This window comes from Colletotrichum lupini, chromosome 7 (assembly GCF_023278565.1).
Source record: "Colletotrichum lupini chromosome 7, complete sequence".
NCBI classification, from domain to species: domain Eukaryota; kingdom Fungi; phylum Ascomycota; class Sordariomycetes; order Glomerellales; family Glomerellaceae; genus Colletotrichum; species Colletotrichum lupini.
Genome location: NC_064680.1, coordinates 83249 through 99088, shown reverse-complemented (window position 1 = coordinate 99088; position 15840 = coordinate 83249). Strand labels below are relative to the sequence as shown.

Below are 15840 nucleotides of genomic sequence, written 5' to 3'. Positions count from 1 at the left end.
ATAGTAGTATTTAATAATTTAATATTTTATTTTATAATAATAACCATACCTCGGATCGCTTAGTAAGGATTTTAAGCCGAAGTTACTATATAACCTAGCCCTTATATTTCTTATATAGTGTTATTATATAATTAAATCGTTAGTAAATCGCGGGTAACTATCTACTACTTAATAAACCTAACTTAGCTTTTATATATATAAACTAATAAACCGCCGTCGGGTTATAAAACATAGTCTTATTTTATTATAAGTTATAGTACGTAGTAATAAGCATATAGAGTATAATAAAAGTAGCTTAACTATTAAAATAAAAATAGATAAAAAAAAAAGGTCTATATATACGATATCTAAAATAAATACGTAATTTAGTACGTAACGGGCACTTCGTAAAATACGATTACTATCCCTATTACGTAATACATTCTCTTATCTATAAATATAATATCTTATTATAATATTATTATATAACCTAAGTATAAAAATTAACTATAAACCCGGAACCGTAACTCTAATACTAAGATATCCTAAACTACTTAATATTAATATAAATAAAAACTTCGAGCTAAATACCTATTTCTAAACCCCTCCTCCCAGGGATACGTAAACGCTTTAACTAAATAATAAGCCGTCCTTATTATCTCTATTAATATTTAGATTTTCGTCGTTTTTATTAATATTTTAATTATTATTATTATTTTTTAACTCCTCCCTAGAGTATAATACTTCCTTAACTAATATAAACTTATTAATACCTTTAGGGTACTAAATACGGTTAATTTAATTATATTTTAATAGCTCTTTTATTATAATCCTATATATAGTTTTTAAAAAGACTTATTACTCTTTTATTAACTAGAGCCTAGTTATATTAAATAGTCTCTTAGCCTAGCTAAAATAAATAACTTAAAGTACTCCGGGGTTAGAAACCGCTTCTTTACTACTCCTTATTAAACCCTTTAAATATATTAAATAAATATAAAATCTAAACCGAGGGTAGCTAAGTAATTAAAAACGCTATTATTATTTATTTTTAAATAAATAAAAACAGTAGCGAGCGTATCGTAGCCCGTAAGTAGTAAAAAAAACTAATTTTTAAAAAGAATATTAATAAGAATATCTAAGGGTTAGGGGTTCGAGAGGTATTAATATACCTACTCTTAGTTTATAAATAAAATATTAGCCTATCCTAACTAAAAATATTTATTAATACCCTAAGTATAACTATATCCTTTACTTTAACTAAGTACTACTTTGGGTCGAGGTTTAAGTTATTATATATAACCTTTTTTAAAAACTTAGTATTAGTATTACCGGGGCCCTTAATAATATTACCCCTCTTAACGAACTACTTTACTAAAATATTACCCCTAGGGGTCTTAGCTAGGGCGTTAATCTCCGATTTTATTATAAAAATTTTAATAAAGAGGAGTAATTTATATAATTATACCGCGCTAATACTAGCCTTAGTATCCTTTTTAATAATAATACTAAATAGCTTAATAATATTATAAAACTCCTTTAATAGCGGGTTGCTATTATTATTACTTAGGGTAGCGCTACGAGATAGCTAAGTAAGCTTTATATTAATATAAATACTCGTTTTAATTATATTTACGTATTTTATTACCCTAATTACATTAATTCTAAAGTTATTAATTATAATACTAAAGTAGGATATTATAAATTTATAAATATTATTAATATCTAGCTATTTAAAAATATTATAATATCAAAACTTAAGGGTCTTAAGGGTTATATTAAACTCGTTTAGTATTTAGCTTATAGCCTACTTATTAAATCTCTTTAATACCTTAATAGCTCTATAGTATTACGGGTTTATATTTTTAATCTTATCCTTCCCCCTATAGCTTAGTTTAAATATAAAAATAATAAAAATAGAGGTAATAATAATAGTTTTTTAATAAATATAATAAGTATTATAATTTAGTTAATAAAGTTTAATAACTTTTTTAATAAGCCGAGATATATTTTTATTATTATAATTGGGCTTAGTAATAATAAGAGTAATATTAAAAATAAGTAGTTATATTAAATAAGTTCTAACTAGAGTAGGGAGGCGTTTTTAAAAAGCTATTTAAAATAAGTATACTTACTTATACTCCTCGGACTTAGGAGAGGTATTATTACTAGGGGGCCTAGCTACGTTACGCTCCCTAATTTAATACCTTTTAATAAGCTACTATTAACTAGCGCTTATAATATTATTATAATTATACTTCTTAAAAATAATAAACCGTATTATATTATAAAATATAATTCGCTTTTTAATAGCGTTTATTAACTATTCTTATATAATATCTAAGTCCTCTATTTTTATTATAAAACTTAAGATAACTTATAAAATACGAGGGTTAGCCGGGGACTCGGTATTTAATAATAATAAGAATAACGAACCGTATTAATATATTTTATAAAATAAGTAAAAAACGTAATATCCTTTATATTAGCCCGCTTATGTATATTATTAAGAAATTAATTAAGAGTAAAATAAGTAAGTTTAAATAAAAAGTAATTATAAGTTTATAAGAGTGAGGTATATAAGTCTAAATAAAAAGCGCGGGAAGGTTATAAAAGTAAAACAAGAGACGGCTTGCCTGCCTTCGGAAATGGCGGTCCTGACGTGCCATTTTCGGCACCTGCCACATCGGGTAATTCTCGGCCACGCCATCCCTCGCCGTTCTTGCCAGCCCATAAATGAGCGCCCGCCCCGCCCCATGCGCCAATGTACCTCGAAGTTTCCTTTGTATCCTTTCCTTGTCGCAGCATTTGTTTGCGCCACTTGGCTGTTTCGCCAGCCCCAGCCACACCCATAGTCCACGACATTCGCCCAGCGTCAACATTCTACTCCCTTTCGCGATTATCAACCACACGAGAAACCACGGCTTTTTCTTACAACAGCTTAACCCGGTGCTTGGACGGCAGAGGTATCTGTTTCCCGTTACCTGCACTCGTTGTGCCTCTGCCAAGTTCAGCGCGCCTTGCACAGTACGCTCCGGTGTTCTCTTGCTGGAATAGTGTTGCTAACTTCCTCAGTTCATTGCCGTTTATGGTGACCTGTTCACCGCTATTTGCTGTCTTGCGCCTTGCCGATCCCGATTACAGTCGATGTCGAGAATCTCTGACTGCCCGAAGGGACGCCTCGCAACCCCGTTGCCGATTCTCGGGGGTTCTTCTTACCGTCCGCCTCGCATTTTGCCTCGCCTTCCCGTTCCTCTCGCCTCAATCTCGACCCAAAATTACTTTTGAGAGTAATTCAAGGGCTCGAGGGAGTCAGGGATAAGGCACGGGATCACACTACTGGTCAACACTGGTTCGGCGCACTACTCCGAGTTCTCGGCATTATTTCGTTGCGGCCGCAAGCCGCAGGTGACTCGCCGCGTTCCTCATGCCCAAAAATTGCCGCTTCTGGTAATTTGACAGCTCAGCGGGTTCATGGAATGCATTACGAAATCATGCAATCATGCTGCGGGTGTTCGATGTGCTAAGCCAGGCATCACGACAAGCGCCCGCGAGATTACCCCTGGGGGTCCATCCTCGGGCGAAAGGACGCAGGGCGTGACCGAGAAATTGCCGTATTTAGCAATTTTCAGGTCTTCAACCTTGGCCAGCAGTCGAGGATTGCCGAAAGGGGCAAGAGACAGCGCATGTTACGGAGATTGGCGTCTGGCCGCGCTACTGGTCAAGCAACGATGGGCTCTGTCTCACTGGGAGTCTCTGACACGAGAAACTATCGCTTACGCCGATAGAATTCCCTTGTTGGGTAATTCACGTCTCAACGGCAGCCTGGATGTTCGGCCTACCTACACCTGGGCATAGTGCTACCGCCGATGACGGTCTCGTATGTACGAGGAAAGTATGCCAGCCGGGACACGTACACCCTGCGGCTACGCCGGTGGTCACTGACCTGACCATCACACCCCTGAGACGACCTGCTTCTCAGGGGCTTGGTTCATGCAACATCGCCGCGGACCTAGGATACGGCTCGCGAGAAAGCTTCTGATCGAGACCCCGAGGGTCAGCTCCCGCTGGCTTCTCGGCTTCTTTGCCAGAGTACAGCAATTCGGAGTCGCCGCAAACGATGGCGGAGCTGGCCATGGCATTGCTATCTACCAACGGACGGGATCGATTTCCGCGCAGAATCTCTGAAGATGAGAAGGGAGGGCTCGCCGACGAGATTGCCCCGTTGGAATTCTTTCATGCCATGGACAGACTGCCGACCCTCGAACCTGAATGTTCGGACGTTGGAGTCTAGAAAGACGCACGGCTAGACTTCACCGAGGCGTACCAAGTAACTGCCGAGCGGCTTCCGGAGTCAACAAAATTGCTCGAAGAGGCAATTTTCCTCTCGGCTGTGCTGATCGTTCTGGTGTGCCTGGTTTGCCTTTGACAAAGTGTTGCGAACGTCAATCACGTTGCATATACGAGACGGAAGGCATCGGGAAGGCTGAGCACAGCTCGGCGCGCCGGCACAAATTCCCTAGACAATCGACACCTCCGCCATCAGTCCTGCCCAATCCCAACAGCTTGAAAACATCATGCGTACGAGGTAGTATCCTGACGGATCGTGCGGTTGATCCTGCACAATCAAGGGGCCACCTTCAGGAGAGAGTGCAGATGACTCTTCCCTAGCCAAGGGGCCAGACTTGACGCCGGCTGAAAGGTTGAGCAGGCTCGATTGGTGGTCAGTCTCAGCTGGACAGGCCTCACACGGTGCAATCATCAGTCCGAGAGTTGGCGTCAACGGCTGAATTCCTATCCCCGTCCGACAACTATGATTCACGACGCCAGGAGCGATCCTGGCGTATGAAATTGCCCCGGCCATCTTTAACGTTGTGACGTGGCTCACGGGCTTGGCCAGGGGCTTAGAGCTGCAGGTTACTGTGTCAATGGCCATGATACGCCTGACAGTTGTCCTGTCACGACTATCCTGAAAGCGGAAGAACGCCGCCAGCGCTTCAGGGGCATATCCGAGGTTGAGAGTGAAGAATACGCGCCATCAGGGGTTCACATGGCAGAGGCGTTGCTCAGAAGCGGTGTGACTACCGGTGAGAGGGTTTTTTCCCATTCCCACTGCGAATGTGGAAGCTGCAAGCTCTTCCATAGCTTGGTGAGGTGATGGCTTGAACCGAGCGTTCTGTTGAGCGACTGGGTCGTTCACTTGGAAAACAACGCATATAAACCCGTCTCCCCATGACCACGACAGCGAACTGGTTCCAGTCCGCTCAGACTCAAACAAATTATTCCTCATTCACCGACATGGCTCAATCTCACTTCAGAAGAACTCATGACGTGCATTCATATGCAAAGTTCTATCAAGAAAACGAGCGTAAACAGATGCTGCGCGAAGAAAAGAAACGTCAACGCAAGCGCGAGGAGCAGCGAAAGCAACAGCAAACATTAACACTCAATTCAACAGCGCTGACAACGTCACTCGAGCGAGATATCAGGGGCTCAATTGTGTCAGAGAATCAGACCTCAAGCTATACGTCGGGTACGCTCGCATCATATCCTTCGAGGCATTGACTTACAACGAGCAGATGGTCCTCCCGACTTCCCTCTCCGTGTCGACGAACCAAATCCCAATCTCATTGAGGCTCTCGCGACAGGCGAGTCATACGACGGCGATGCTTTGGGCGATCTCGCACATACAAGGCGACCTTTTGCCTCGAGATCCGAGATCGATGGTTTTACAGCGGAAACCGGCAAATACACCACACATGATGGCATCAAGTTTCCGGAACACTGGTCGCCTTGTGCCTCTGTACTTTCTCAGCCTCCCACAGGATTGACCTCACAGGAAATCGCAGTTGCCTCTCCACCAAACAAGCAGCCTCTGGCTCTCGGTCCAGTTAGATCTTCAACCGGACAACTTCGCCTGGCAGTTCGTGTTCCAAATGACGTGAACGAATGTGAGTGATCAAGAACAACACGCAAGACGATATCCTAAACTGACAGAATTCCCACAGGCACTGCCCAAGACAAGGAGAGGAGCGAGAACAGCGACACCTGCGGAAGCAGTGATGATGACGGCTCAGCCAACGACGATAACGGGATCTCTGATGATGACGACAACGATCGCGAGAGCTTTTCTTCGAACGGAGCGGTTCGGGAACCTCGAATTACGGATCGACACTGGCCGATGACCTTCTCAACAAGCAACTCGGCGGCGCTTGACCCTGCGAAGAGCCCACTATACGCATCAAGTCCTGTTTCCAATTTCTCCGTCGATGATGTCGCCGCTTCACTGGGCATAGCGGAAGAATATCAACCAGACATTTCTGCGCTTCCTACTCCATCCTCAGATCACGCCTCCGTCTCACAGCAAGGTGGTGATGCCGTCACTAGTCGGAGAAAACGAGGTCACGAGGCAAGTGAAAATGGTCATGAGAGCGACGATCTTTGCCTTCCTAAACGAAAGAGATCACGAGATCCCAATAAGACGACTGCAATAAAGGCTCTTCCAGCGAGAACTTTGCGCGCACTACCTTCTCGAGTCTTGGCAGAGAAGCCACGCAGGAGGGGCGTTCCAGCCCAGTGCGAAAGACATATCCAGCGCTCCTCAAGATCAAAGCCACGATCTCACGCCTCTAGCTCCATGAGTTGTCACGATGTCCAACCGCACCTTGATGGGCTTCCCTCACTGGACGTGGATAATGCCTCAAATAGAGGGAAGCGGACGAGAGCACAGCGGGGGCGATCGCAAACTATGCCTGAGGCAACTTCGCCGCGTTCGTCTCATTCCAACCATCCTTCAGGAAAACCTAGTCCTCAGAAGAATGGACGATTTTGCCTCCCTCCTGCGGCCATCACAGTGAATTCATCCTCAGCCACATGTCACACCTGTGGCTTCTCTGCAGAGTATTTGCTGCAGATAAGCGATACCGTCGAGACTCTTACTCGAAGTGGTGCTGAGCTGGCTGGCAATGCAAAGCAATCAGACATTCTTCGGCTGTTCCTCGGGTTCGTCAGAGATTATGCTACTAAGAGGCTTCCACATAAGGCAACAATCACGGGAAATAGCGAACCCTACAATGGGACAAATCAAGAACAGATACGGGAGGCAACTGTGGGGCTGCCAAACTCCGAGACAGTCAAAGATGATGAAAGCTCAAATGGCAACTCTGAAGACAACGACAGCGAAAGCGAAAGCATGAGTTTCGATCGTAGTGATAGCCCTGATATCCCTGAGCAAAAGAGCAAGAGACCTAAGCGTCTTCGTTGGACACCCTTGGATGAATTACGCCTGCGCGCATGGGTTCAAGAGGAAAAGGAGTGGTCATGGATTGCTGGTAAGCTGCAGCGAAGTGAGCAGGGTGCCTTTCAACACTGGACTATCATGAAGAAAAGGTCGGAGGAACTGGGAAAGACGTGAGGGAAACATCGTCTCAGAGGTATGCTGTGTTGTCTCTTAGATAATTGAAATGAATGCAATTGTCCCATTTCTCCTTCAAAAAAATAACCGGATCTCGTGATTTCTGTGCATTTTCAATACATTGATTGCATGGGCTTTGTTGTCTGCTGACCTGTCAACCCAGCGGTTATATAGTCACGGAGATTTCCGCGGAACCGGATCCCACAGATGCAGAATCGTCAGCGCAGTCGGTGACATCAGTCGCCCGGAGGTGAGGGACGGTCTTAGTCTGCTTGCCGCTTCTTAACTCATGGACCTCTGGATTGAGGCTGTCAGTCTGATGGCCACACTTTGTGACAAGAGAGAGACGGTCAGACGAGACCGCATCCGCACCCATCCTCAACCCAAGCCCTTTCCACTGCTCCTTGATCCGAATCAGTGCCCTGATTGTGTTGGGGATTGCAGGTTTTCGCCAGAAGAATGGACGTTCAAGTACTGCTGGCCAACGATCAGAAATGACCACTTTGACGACCAGCATCTGGTAGAACGAGAGCGTGCTGTACAACGTGGCGATCCCATTCGGCGCAACCATCCTCAATGTTACGATGACCCAAATTTCGAGACACTAGATGCGTTCAGACGGCACGTACAGACCTCCCATGGCGTTGCGCTTAGGACATCAGGCCCGGTTATGCAAAGGCGATCAAAGAAGGACAAGCGTAGACGAATGGCTAAAGGGACAGAAGGACAGGCTTAAATTAAATCACACAGAGTATGTAATGTTGACGCATAGATAGGTTCACGGAACTGCCCCTTACATCTCTGTCCCGTGTCTTCAACGCGACACGATGCTAATTCGTGATCCTTACGTCTGAACCACTTTGAAGGGGGCACCGAGGACAGAGCCCTTGTGACAGCAGCACAAAAAGCGCCAATTGATCTGGAGCTATCCGCCGGCGGCGGCTCTGCTCACTTTTACTCGGGCCGACGGGAAGCCGATTCGACTACCAGAAGCATGCCTAGGCTGTGAGCGCTTCGAAGACGGGCGTTTTGGAAGATTTGGAGCGGCAATTGAAGACAACATTGATTACGTTCACTTTACTAGTGACAGGCGAGAAGCTCTCTAATAGCTGGGGTGGGCGCTTTGGCTGCCCTGCAAACAGATGCTTTGACGATTATTACTGGTAGGTGGATCGGATGCGGACCACGATGTCCCGTCTGTGGACCCCCGAAGCGCCCAGCCCGGCCATGCTACTATTTGAAGGCTCCACATCCTGGGGCCTTACTAGTGACCCATGCCAAAGCATCCCGTCCATGGGATCCTCGAAACGGGTGGGCGCTTCTGCGGCCCGGAGGCTTTAGTGACTCTTACCCGTAAACCACTCGGGTGTTGTCACGTCCGGACGCCTTGCTAATAGCCTACGCTGAAGCTCCCTGAGACAGAACGCTGCCACATCTGGTCTCGTGGTTAATTACATCAATTGTCACTGTACGTACTTGGCAGCTAAATTCTAGACTAGAACACCGGTAGCTGCGACAGAACAGTTGCAGCATTGCGAAAAGTGGCAGTCGTCACCGTTCTGGCCATAAAGGTACGTACGAGACTGAGTCGCCCGCTATTTATGGATTTGCCCGGTGCCACTTGGGAGATGCGGTCACCTCGCTGGAAACCATGACTCGTTGGTCCGAGGTTCACGCCGAGCGATACGCCCTCTATGGTGATTGAATGAACAGCTTTTTGCCATCTCTTCACCTTGGCTCTTGTCTATCCTTGGTAGTTTCCGACAAGTCGGTGATCGTGCGAGATGAGGAATGAGGGATGCTGGCAATTGCCTTGCTCAAATTCGACAAGCAGAAAGAGCCCGACAGTGGCCTGCGTGGCAAGTGCTGCGTTATAAGCGTCGTTATGTTTCGCAGTGTCACAGGTCGCCCAGCAATGGAATCGCCCTTGAATGAGGAGGTTTCCCATCCTTGATCTGATTGATGCTTTCAATAAGGCACTCCAGGGCGCTTCCGTCGTAAGTTGAGAGGCTCCCGGGCGAAGGCAATCTAATATCCCGCAAGACCCTCTGCAAGTGCACGCTTGCTTGGGCACGGTTCCGCGTCCGCACATCAGCTTAGGCACTGTCCTGCTTACGTATGTCTGCGTGAGCACGGTTCAGCGTGAGCATCATTGCGTGGGCACGATTCTGCATAGGCACGTAAGCGTGGGCATTGTCCTGCTTAGGCATGTCTGCTTATGCACCATTCTGCCTACTCACCTCTGCGTATACAGAGTTTTGCAGAAGCGCGACGTTCCCTGGCCGCCCGAAGGTAGGGGCTCCCAATAGGTTCACGGGTCCATAAAACACCTCCTGTATTTGGCCGTCTCAACACTGATCAACAATCAATCACAAGATGGCCACCATCATATATCTCTACCGATGCATTTTCAACGACCTTCCCCCTCAAGCGTGTTACTCATCACAAGAAGAATTGTCGGTCGGTCTTCATCTCTGGACAGCAATCAGAGGCTATAAATTCATTGTGCGAAGGTCGACTATCGGGAGGTCTGGCCGATCAACAATCACCTACTCATGCAACCGATTCCGTTCTGGTTGCCAATTTTCGGTATTAGGCAAGGAAGAATGGAGCGAGAATCTCTCAAACACCGGGAAGCCAGATCCTCTCGACACAACCACGACACTACAGACAACTGCAAGTCCCAAGAGGATTTCGATTTCCTAGACAATCACGAATCTCAAGATCGGCAGCAGGAAGTGGCGCGGGACCAAACGCGAAACGAGCTTCGAGGCCCTCCAGATGAGCCTCATCATGGGCCTTTGGACAGGTTGGGAGGCAAGGGTGGGAAACGACTACCTACGTGTAGTAAATGCCATTGAGAAGGCCACACCAGGAGTGCAAAATCTTGTCCCCAACGACACCGCCCCAGCCCCTGCTGAGACGGCCAAACACAGTAAATATTGCTGACTAACGGGAGACCCGTGAGTGTACGGACCCATGAACCTATTGGGAGCCCAGGCAGGGGACATGTTTAGTCAGCTTGCCGTGTTTCCTATCGCGTGACTTTGAGGCACGGCTGTTGTCGGGGCGACATGGATCAAACGTGACGAAATACACCCAGACAATTCAGACTGTCGAGACTCAAGGGTTGATCCCATTGATCGCTTTGTTCCTATCACACATCTCCCGAGTCGCAATGGAAGATGAAATCGCAAAACCACGAGAACAGCTTCAGGAAGAGCAGCGCCGTCGCAAGGAAGAACGGAGCCTACGCGAGGAAGAACAACGCCGACGAGAGGAGGCTGAAAACTCGCGAAGGCGTCACAACCACAGACACCTTGAAATTATCTCACATCTTGTCACTCGCTCAGCCTCGCCATTCAGGTGGTGACCGATCGCACCTTAATTACGCAAGGCGATACGACCAACCCGACCGGCCGGGTTTTCCCCCGACGAATCTTTCCATGGGCTGACTTCGCGACGAGGCAAGAGGAGATATGGGATCAGCTCTCAAATTTCCGCTCGTTCGCTTCGAGACCCGTGTTTCCATTGCCGCATCAATTGGACTTCGTAATGTCTCTGGTCAGCCCGATTAGCAGCGAGACCGGCATTCGGAACTTCCAGCGCGAGATAGTGGATAACGCAGTTCAGAAGCTAGTCGACGAGGCGTGCAGCAACACACGACCCCGATGTGACATCGGCTCGCAAAGGACCGTGACTTTCGGAAGCCACAACCATCTCAGACAGACCCACGAGGCCCTCTCCGCTGCTATGGAGCATATGCCTGTTGAGAGACCACTAAACCGCAAGCCCCGACGCAGAGCTAGAGCGAAAGGCAATGGGGAAGATCAGTTCTGCATATACCACACTTCTGACGGCCAAACATTCCGGCCCTGGCGATTGAGTACAAAGCCACAAAGGAACTCGGCAGGAGGCAGCAAGAAGATTTACAGATACAACTGAGATACGGTGCACGCGAGTCTGAGAGGATGCGGACAAGAGAAACAAATGAGGCTCAGCGCTGGGGGGAGACTGTAGGTATGCGGAACCAGACACGGTGGTAACCACTCACAGAGCCGAAGCAGGAAGACGCGAAAGAGGGAATCTAGAGAGGCGAGGAAAACAAAAATGGTTGAAACAGAATGAAAGCAGGAAGAGACTCTTCAACAAAGAGAATCAACACGAGGATAGACAGTGCAACGGGGAATTTGGAGTCAACTGGCCTTGATTCAACAACTGGGCGAAGTGGGGCGTCGCGACTTGTCGTGGGCGCGTCGGCTCTTAGCCAAACCTTGCTTTCCGGGCATAGCTGCGGATAAGAGTGGCCAGAACGGGGTAGGAATTAATCAATCAATCTACAGGCACACTCACAACGCCTATATACCTTGTTTAGAAGGAACAGTCGGCTCATGTTGTTTACATCAATTTGGGCGCGACAATCTATGCTTGTTCAACTACGTAGCCCCTACCATAGAATAGCTTGACAAAATCCCTCTCAAGTGCATTGCTTCCGTACTGTACAGCCAAGTCGGAATGGACGGATGAACCAACTAGCCAGACTATGATACTGCTCTCACATTAGAACCCATTGTGACCAAACACTTCACAAACGACTTGTCTGAAAATCAGTCAAGTACAAGCATATCCACCTTACTGCCAAGGCCTGGCAACAATGCACAAGTCATCCTCGGCATTCTCCCGACACGGGGAGCTTTCCATGTGACCAATGCCTCGGTGCCGTTCTGACGGCGCAACAGTGATGTTCAGATCATTTCTGTATCCATCCTGTCGTGTACTTGATTGGAGCCCTTGATTGTGCTGCTGCTCGATGGCTTCTGCTGGACAATCGATATAGTCGTGAAGGTCCCGGCTGCCGGCAGTGGTGCACGCCTCGCAAGAACCACCATCAGTCGTGGTCAAACATGGCGTGGTTTCTTGAGCACGGTCTTCGTTTGAACCCATCCAAGAGGCCTCTTCTGGCGATGCCCATGCTGGATAATCAAACTTGTTTGCGGGACATATGTTCGGCGGCGTCGGTGATTCAACTAGAGTAGTAGTCGTAATGATTGGTATTAATGCCTGAGATAGCACCGGCGCGAGTCTCTTGTTTTGTGGCTTGAAAATAACGATTTGTTCGTATTCATTGACATTAGTATTAATAGAGCATAGAATAGGCGAGTTCCGATGACTGAACCAAGTTTAAGCCGCTCTACCTATCACCCGGCTAGAAGGGAACATTTGAATAATCACTTCCCTAGGTGTTCAAGGGAAGCTAGTAGTTACTATATACCGAAGCCCTTTATAAAATACGTAACTATATAACTAAGTAAACTTCTGCTATTACGACGTGAAGATTATTTAACTTATACAAGTTAGGCTATTAATTCGGAAACTAGTAGGACACTTACAAGTTGCCGGCTCTAGTTTAAAAATTCTAGGCGTAATTATAAATAGGCTTAGTAGAGTATTAGGTAATTTAAGCCCGCTCATCTACTATATCCTATTATATTAAATAGGCTAATATTAAGCCTATCCCGCTAATAAAGCCGTTGGGCGTAATATATAAAAGCTCTTTACTTTCCGTGCTTAGAGTAACGTTATTAATTTACTATATTTTTAGCTTCGCAGTCCTATAATGAAGTAAACTGGGAGAGTCTATGTTATGAGTAAACTCGTATTAAATAGTTTCTTAGAGTATTTAGAAAAGAATTGAGTATAAAGCTTTGTATTCTATATTATTTAGTAGGATTTACGTACGTATTAGCGAAAGAAAAGAGAGAAGCTTAGTTTTTAAGTAGACTATATAAATTGTGGTTTAGGGAAAGTTTAATAACCTCGGTCTTTAAACTTAATACCTTCTGTAATTAACCTAGATAATATTAGGGTATTAGCGACTCGCTAATCTCATCGGTATTTTAAAGAATAGCACTTCTCTTTGCTATAATACAGAACATAGTAGGCTTAACTAAAAGCACTGTTAATAGTATTTAGGCTATGGGCTATTGTACGTATCTTATATCGAAAACATAGCCGATCTATAGGTTTATACGAGGTGCTTAAATTTGTGCACTTCTCTACTCGACTAGGTATATAGATTTGAGTACCTAGTAGCTACGAGTCTAACACTAACGTTAAGCCAGCGATTTAGCGAATAATCGCCTGTGTTAAAGCTTAGTAGAGTTTATATAGCTCGCTTAGAGTTCTATACGCGAGCTTACGTTCGCGCTAAGGGATAGAACCCTAGAAGAGGTGTGGCTCCGTTTAGTAAGTTTAGCTTCTCGCTATACTTAGCTTAGCGATTAATAAGCTAATAGAAGCAATGAGTAGTAATTCTATAAGATTTTCTTTAAATAATCGTATTAAGAAAGGCGGACCTATTATTTAATAATAATAAAATCCCTGCTATAGTATAGTCGGTAGAGCAACCTATATAGAGATATAATTAGTTTATAGTTTTTAAATTACGTAACGTCCTTTTTTAATAACGAAACTTATATAAGGAGAAAGAAAGGATAGTTTTTTATTTTAATTATTTAACTTTCTCTATTAACCTTCTTTATTTTTGCTTATTATAATAATAGAGGTTTATAATATCGAGTACTATATATATTCGCTATAGTTTCTAACGTCGGACCTATTATAATAGCATATTTAGTACTATTAAGTAAGAAAGTAAACTTATTAATAAAAAACGATATTTAATTATTTTATCTAGGCCGAAATTATAGCAATACTTACTAAATTATACAATCTCTTTACTTATTAATTTTTAATACTTAATATTACCGTTTCGATAGATACTTATACTTCCTTAGTCCTAATACCCGACTTAAAAACTATCGGAGCTATTAATAATACCTAGGCATTAGTTTTTATAATAAATAAAGCGATATCAATACCCTAAGACTAAGGACCGATTAATAAAGTAGACTTATTTTACTAATAAAAGACGTTTACATATTTAGAATATCGAGCTATACTAATAAAAAAATAAAATCTTAAATAATATTATATAATTTATAAAATTACCGTTATTATATTTCTACTTTTTACTAGCTTATCGTAATTAGATTATTAATATAAAGAATTTTACTAATTTTATTTTAATATATTTACTAGAGTACGTAAATATATTACTTATAAGTATATAAAAGGCGGACCTTAATACTAATAATTATATATAAAGCGGAGATACTTCTAGCTATATACCGAAACTAAAAAGGACTTATATATAAAACGAAATTAGATCGATTATACGTACGATAATATAGTTCGAATTTCGAGGCGTATAAATAGAACTTAAGCTATTAGTATAGAAGTATCATAGTATATAAACTTTATTTTTTTAAATACGGACGTAGCTCTTAACATAAGAAGTAACGGCTTAGCTCCTCGACTTAATAATATAGCGTTCGTATTTTAGAACTTAATATTACGTACTACTTACGACGCTAAGTCCTCGAATAATATATAGCTCTATTCGCCCCTTTTTTTACTTTTTAATATTAACTAATAAAGTTAAATATTGGAATTTCTTATTCTATTATAGTCTTACTATTTTATTAATATAGGGCTAAACTCGCTATTATTATACCTAGGCCTAGCTTCTAACTTATTAATAGTGCCTAAATAACCGAACTTTAAAATATTAATAAAGTAGCTAAGAGTGTAGGGAGAGATGACGCTTCTAAAATAATTAGAAGTAGTTATACGTACTTATTTATTACTTTTTTTAGCCCTAAATATATTATTACGTTCTATATTTACCCTCTCTATATTATATATAATTATAAATCTCGCTTTCCTTTTAAATAAGAGTCGTATATTTATAATTATACTATTTAAGTTAATATTAGGATAATATAAATTATATAATATTATTATACTTATATATTACCCTTAGGCATATTTAAGGGTATAGGTTTAGAGCCGTGGGTTTTGAAAAACGTACTAAGTACTTTAAATAAACTATTTAAAACTAAAATAGCCTTTAGTAATACCTTATATACTCCTTAATATAGAACTAGCCTCGTTCTTAGACTCTATAAGGATAATATAAGATAATATAACTAATCTAGCTTAGGCTAAAAATAAAAAACCTAGAGAGGTTTAGAACTAAACGTATAATAATTATATAAGTTAAGTAATTTAAGGAATCCTTAAAATATTTAGCGTATAGTCTATTTAAGAGTTAGTTAAGAATAGGCTACGATATAAACCTACTTATAGGGTTTATATTAATTATATTTACGAAAAATTTCTAACTTTTATAACTAATAGAGAGCCCAAGATTATTTACTTCCTAAACTAGTTTATTAATATAGTTATTTTTAAAATAAAAAAATCTAGTATTGTTAAAAATATTAACTATTCCGTCGTTAGCGGCTACTATTACTATAATAGTTAATATAAGCCGTTTATATCGAGGATAAGAAAATCTCTGCTAAATAACATTTATAATGTAG

At 42.9% G+C, this 15840-nt stretch overlaps 3 protein-coding genes across 3 annotated transcripts; all 3 read left to right on the top strand.

Moving 5' to 3' along the window:
* Positions 1-2627: 2627 nt before the first annotated feature.
* Positions 2628-8402, top strand: CLUP02_13079 (FluG domain-containing protein; the record flags this gene model as incomplete). The annotated part of the gene is made up of 16 exons (XM_049292025.1): positions 2628-2755; positions 2817-3006; positions 3055-3094; positions 3154-3429; positions 3512-3776; positions 3838-3968; positions 4035-4253; positions 4301-4629; positions 4682-4822; positions 4880-5066; positions 5225-5512; positions 5559-5930; positions 5988-7389; positions 7557-7643; positions 7709-8091; positions 8260-8402. The coding sequence occupies 16 exons, from the start codon at positions 2628-2630 to the stop codon at positions 8400-8402; spliced, it is 4581 nt and encodes a 1526-aa protein (XP_049149171.1).
* A 1367-nt stretch (positions 8403-9769) lies between these two features.
* Positions 9770-10342, top strand: CLUP02_13078 (uncharacterized protein; the record flags this gene model as incomplete). Its single annotated transcript, XM_049292024.1, has 2 exons — positions 9770-9853; positions 10100-10342. The coding sequence occupies 2 exons, from the start codon at positions 9770-9772 to the stop codon at positions 10340-10342; spliced, it is 327 nt and encodes a 108-aa protein (XP_049149170.1).
* Positions 10343-10948: 606 nt separating this feature from the next.
* CLUP02_13077 (uncharacterized protein) lies at positions 10949-11338 on the top strand (the record flags this gene model as incomplete). Its single annotated transcript, XM_049292023.1, has 1 exon — positions 10949-11338. One exon carries the CDS (start codon positions 10949-10951, stop codon positions 11336-11338), a length of 390 nt encoding a protein of 129 aa, XP_049149169.1.
* Positions 11339-15840: the final 4502 nt, after the last annotated feature.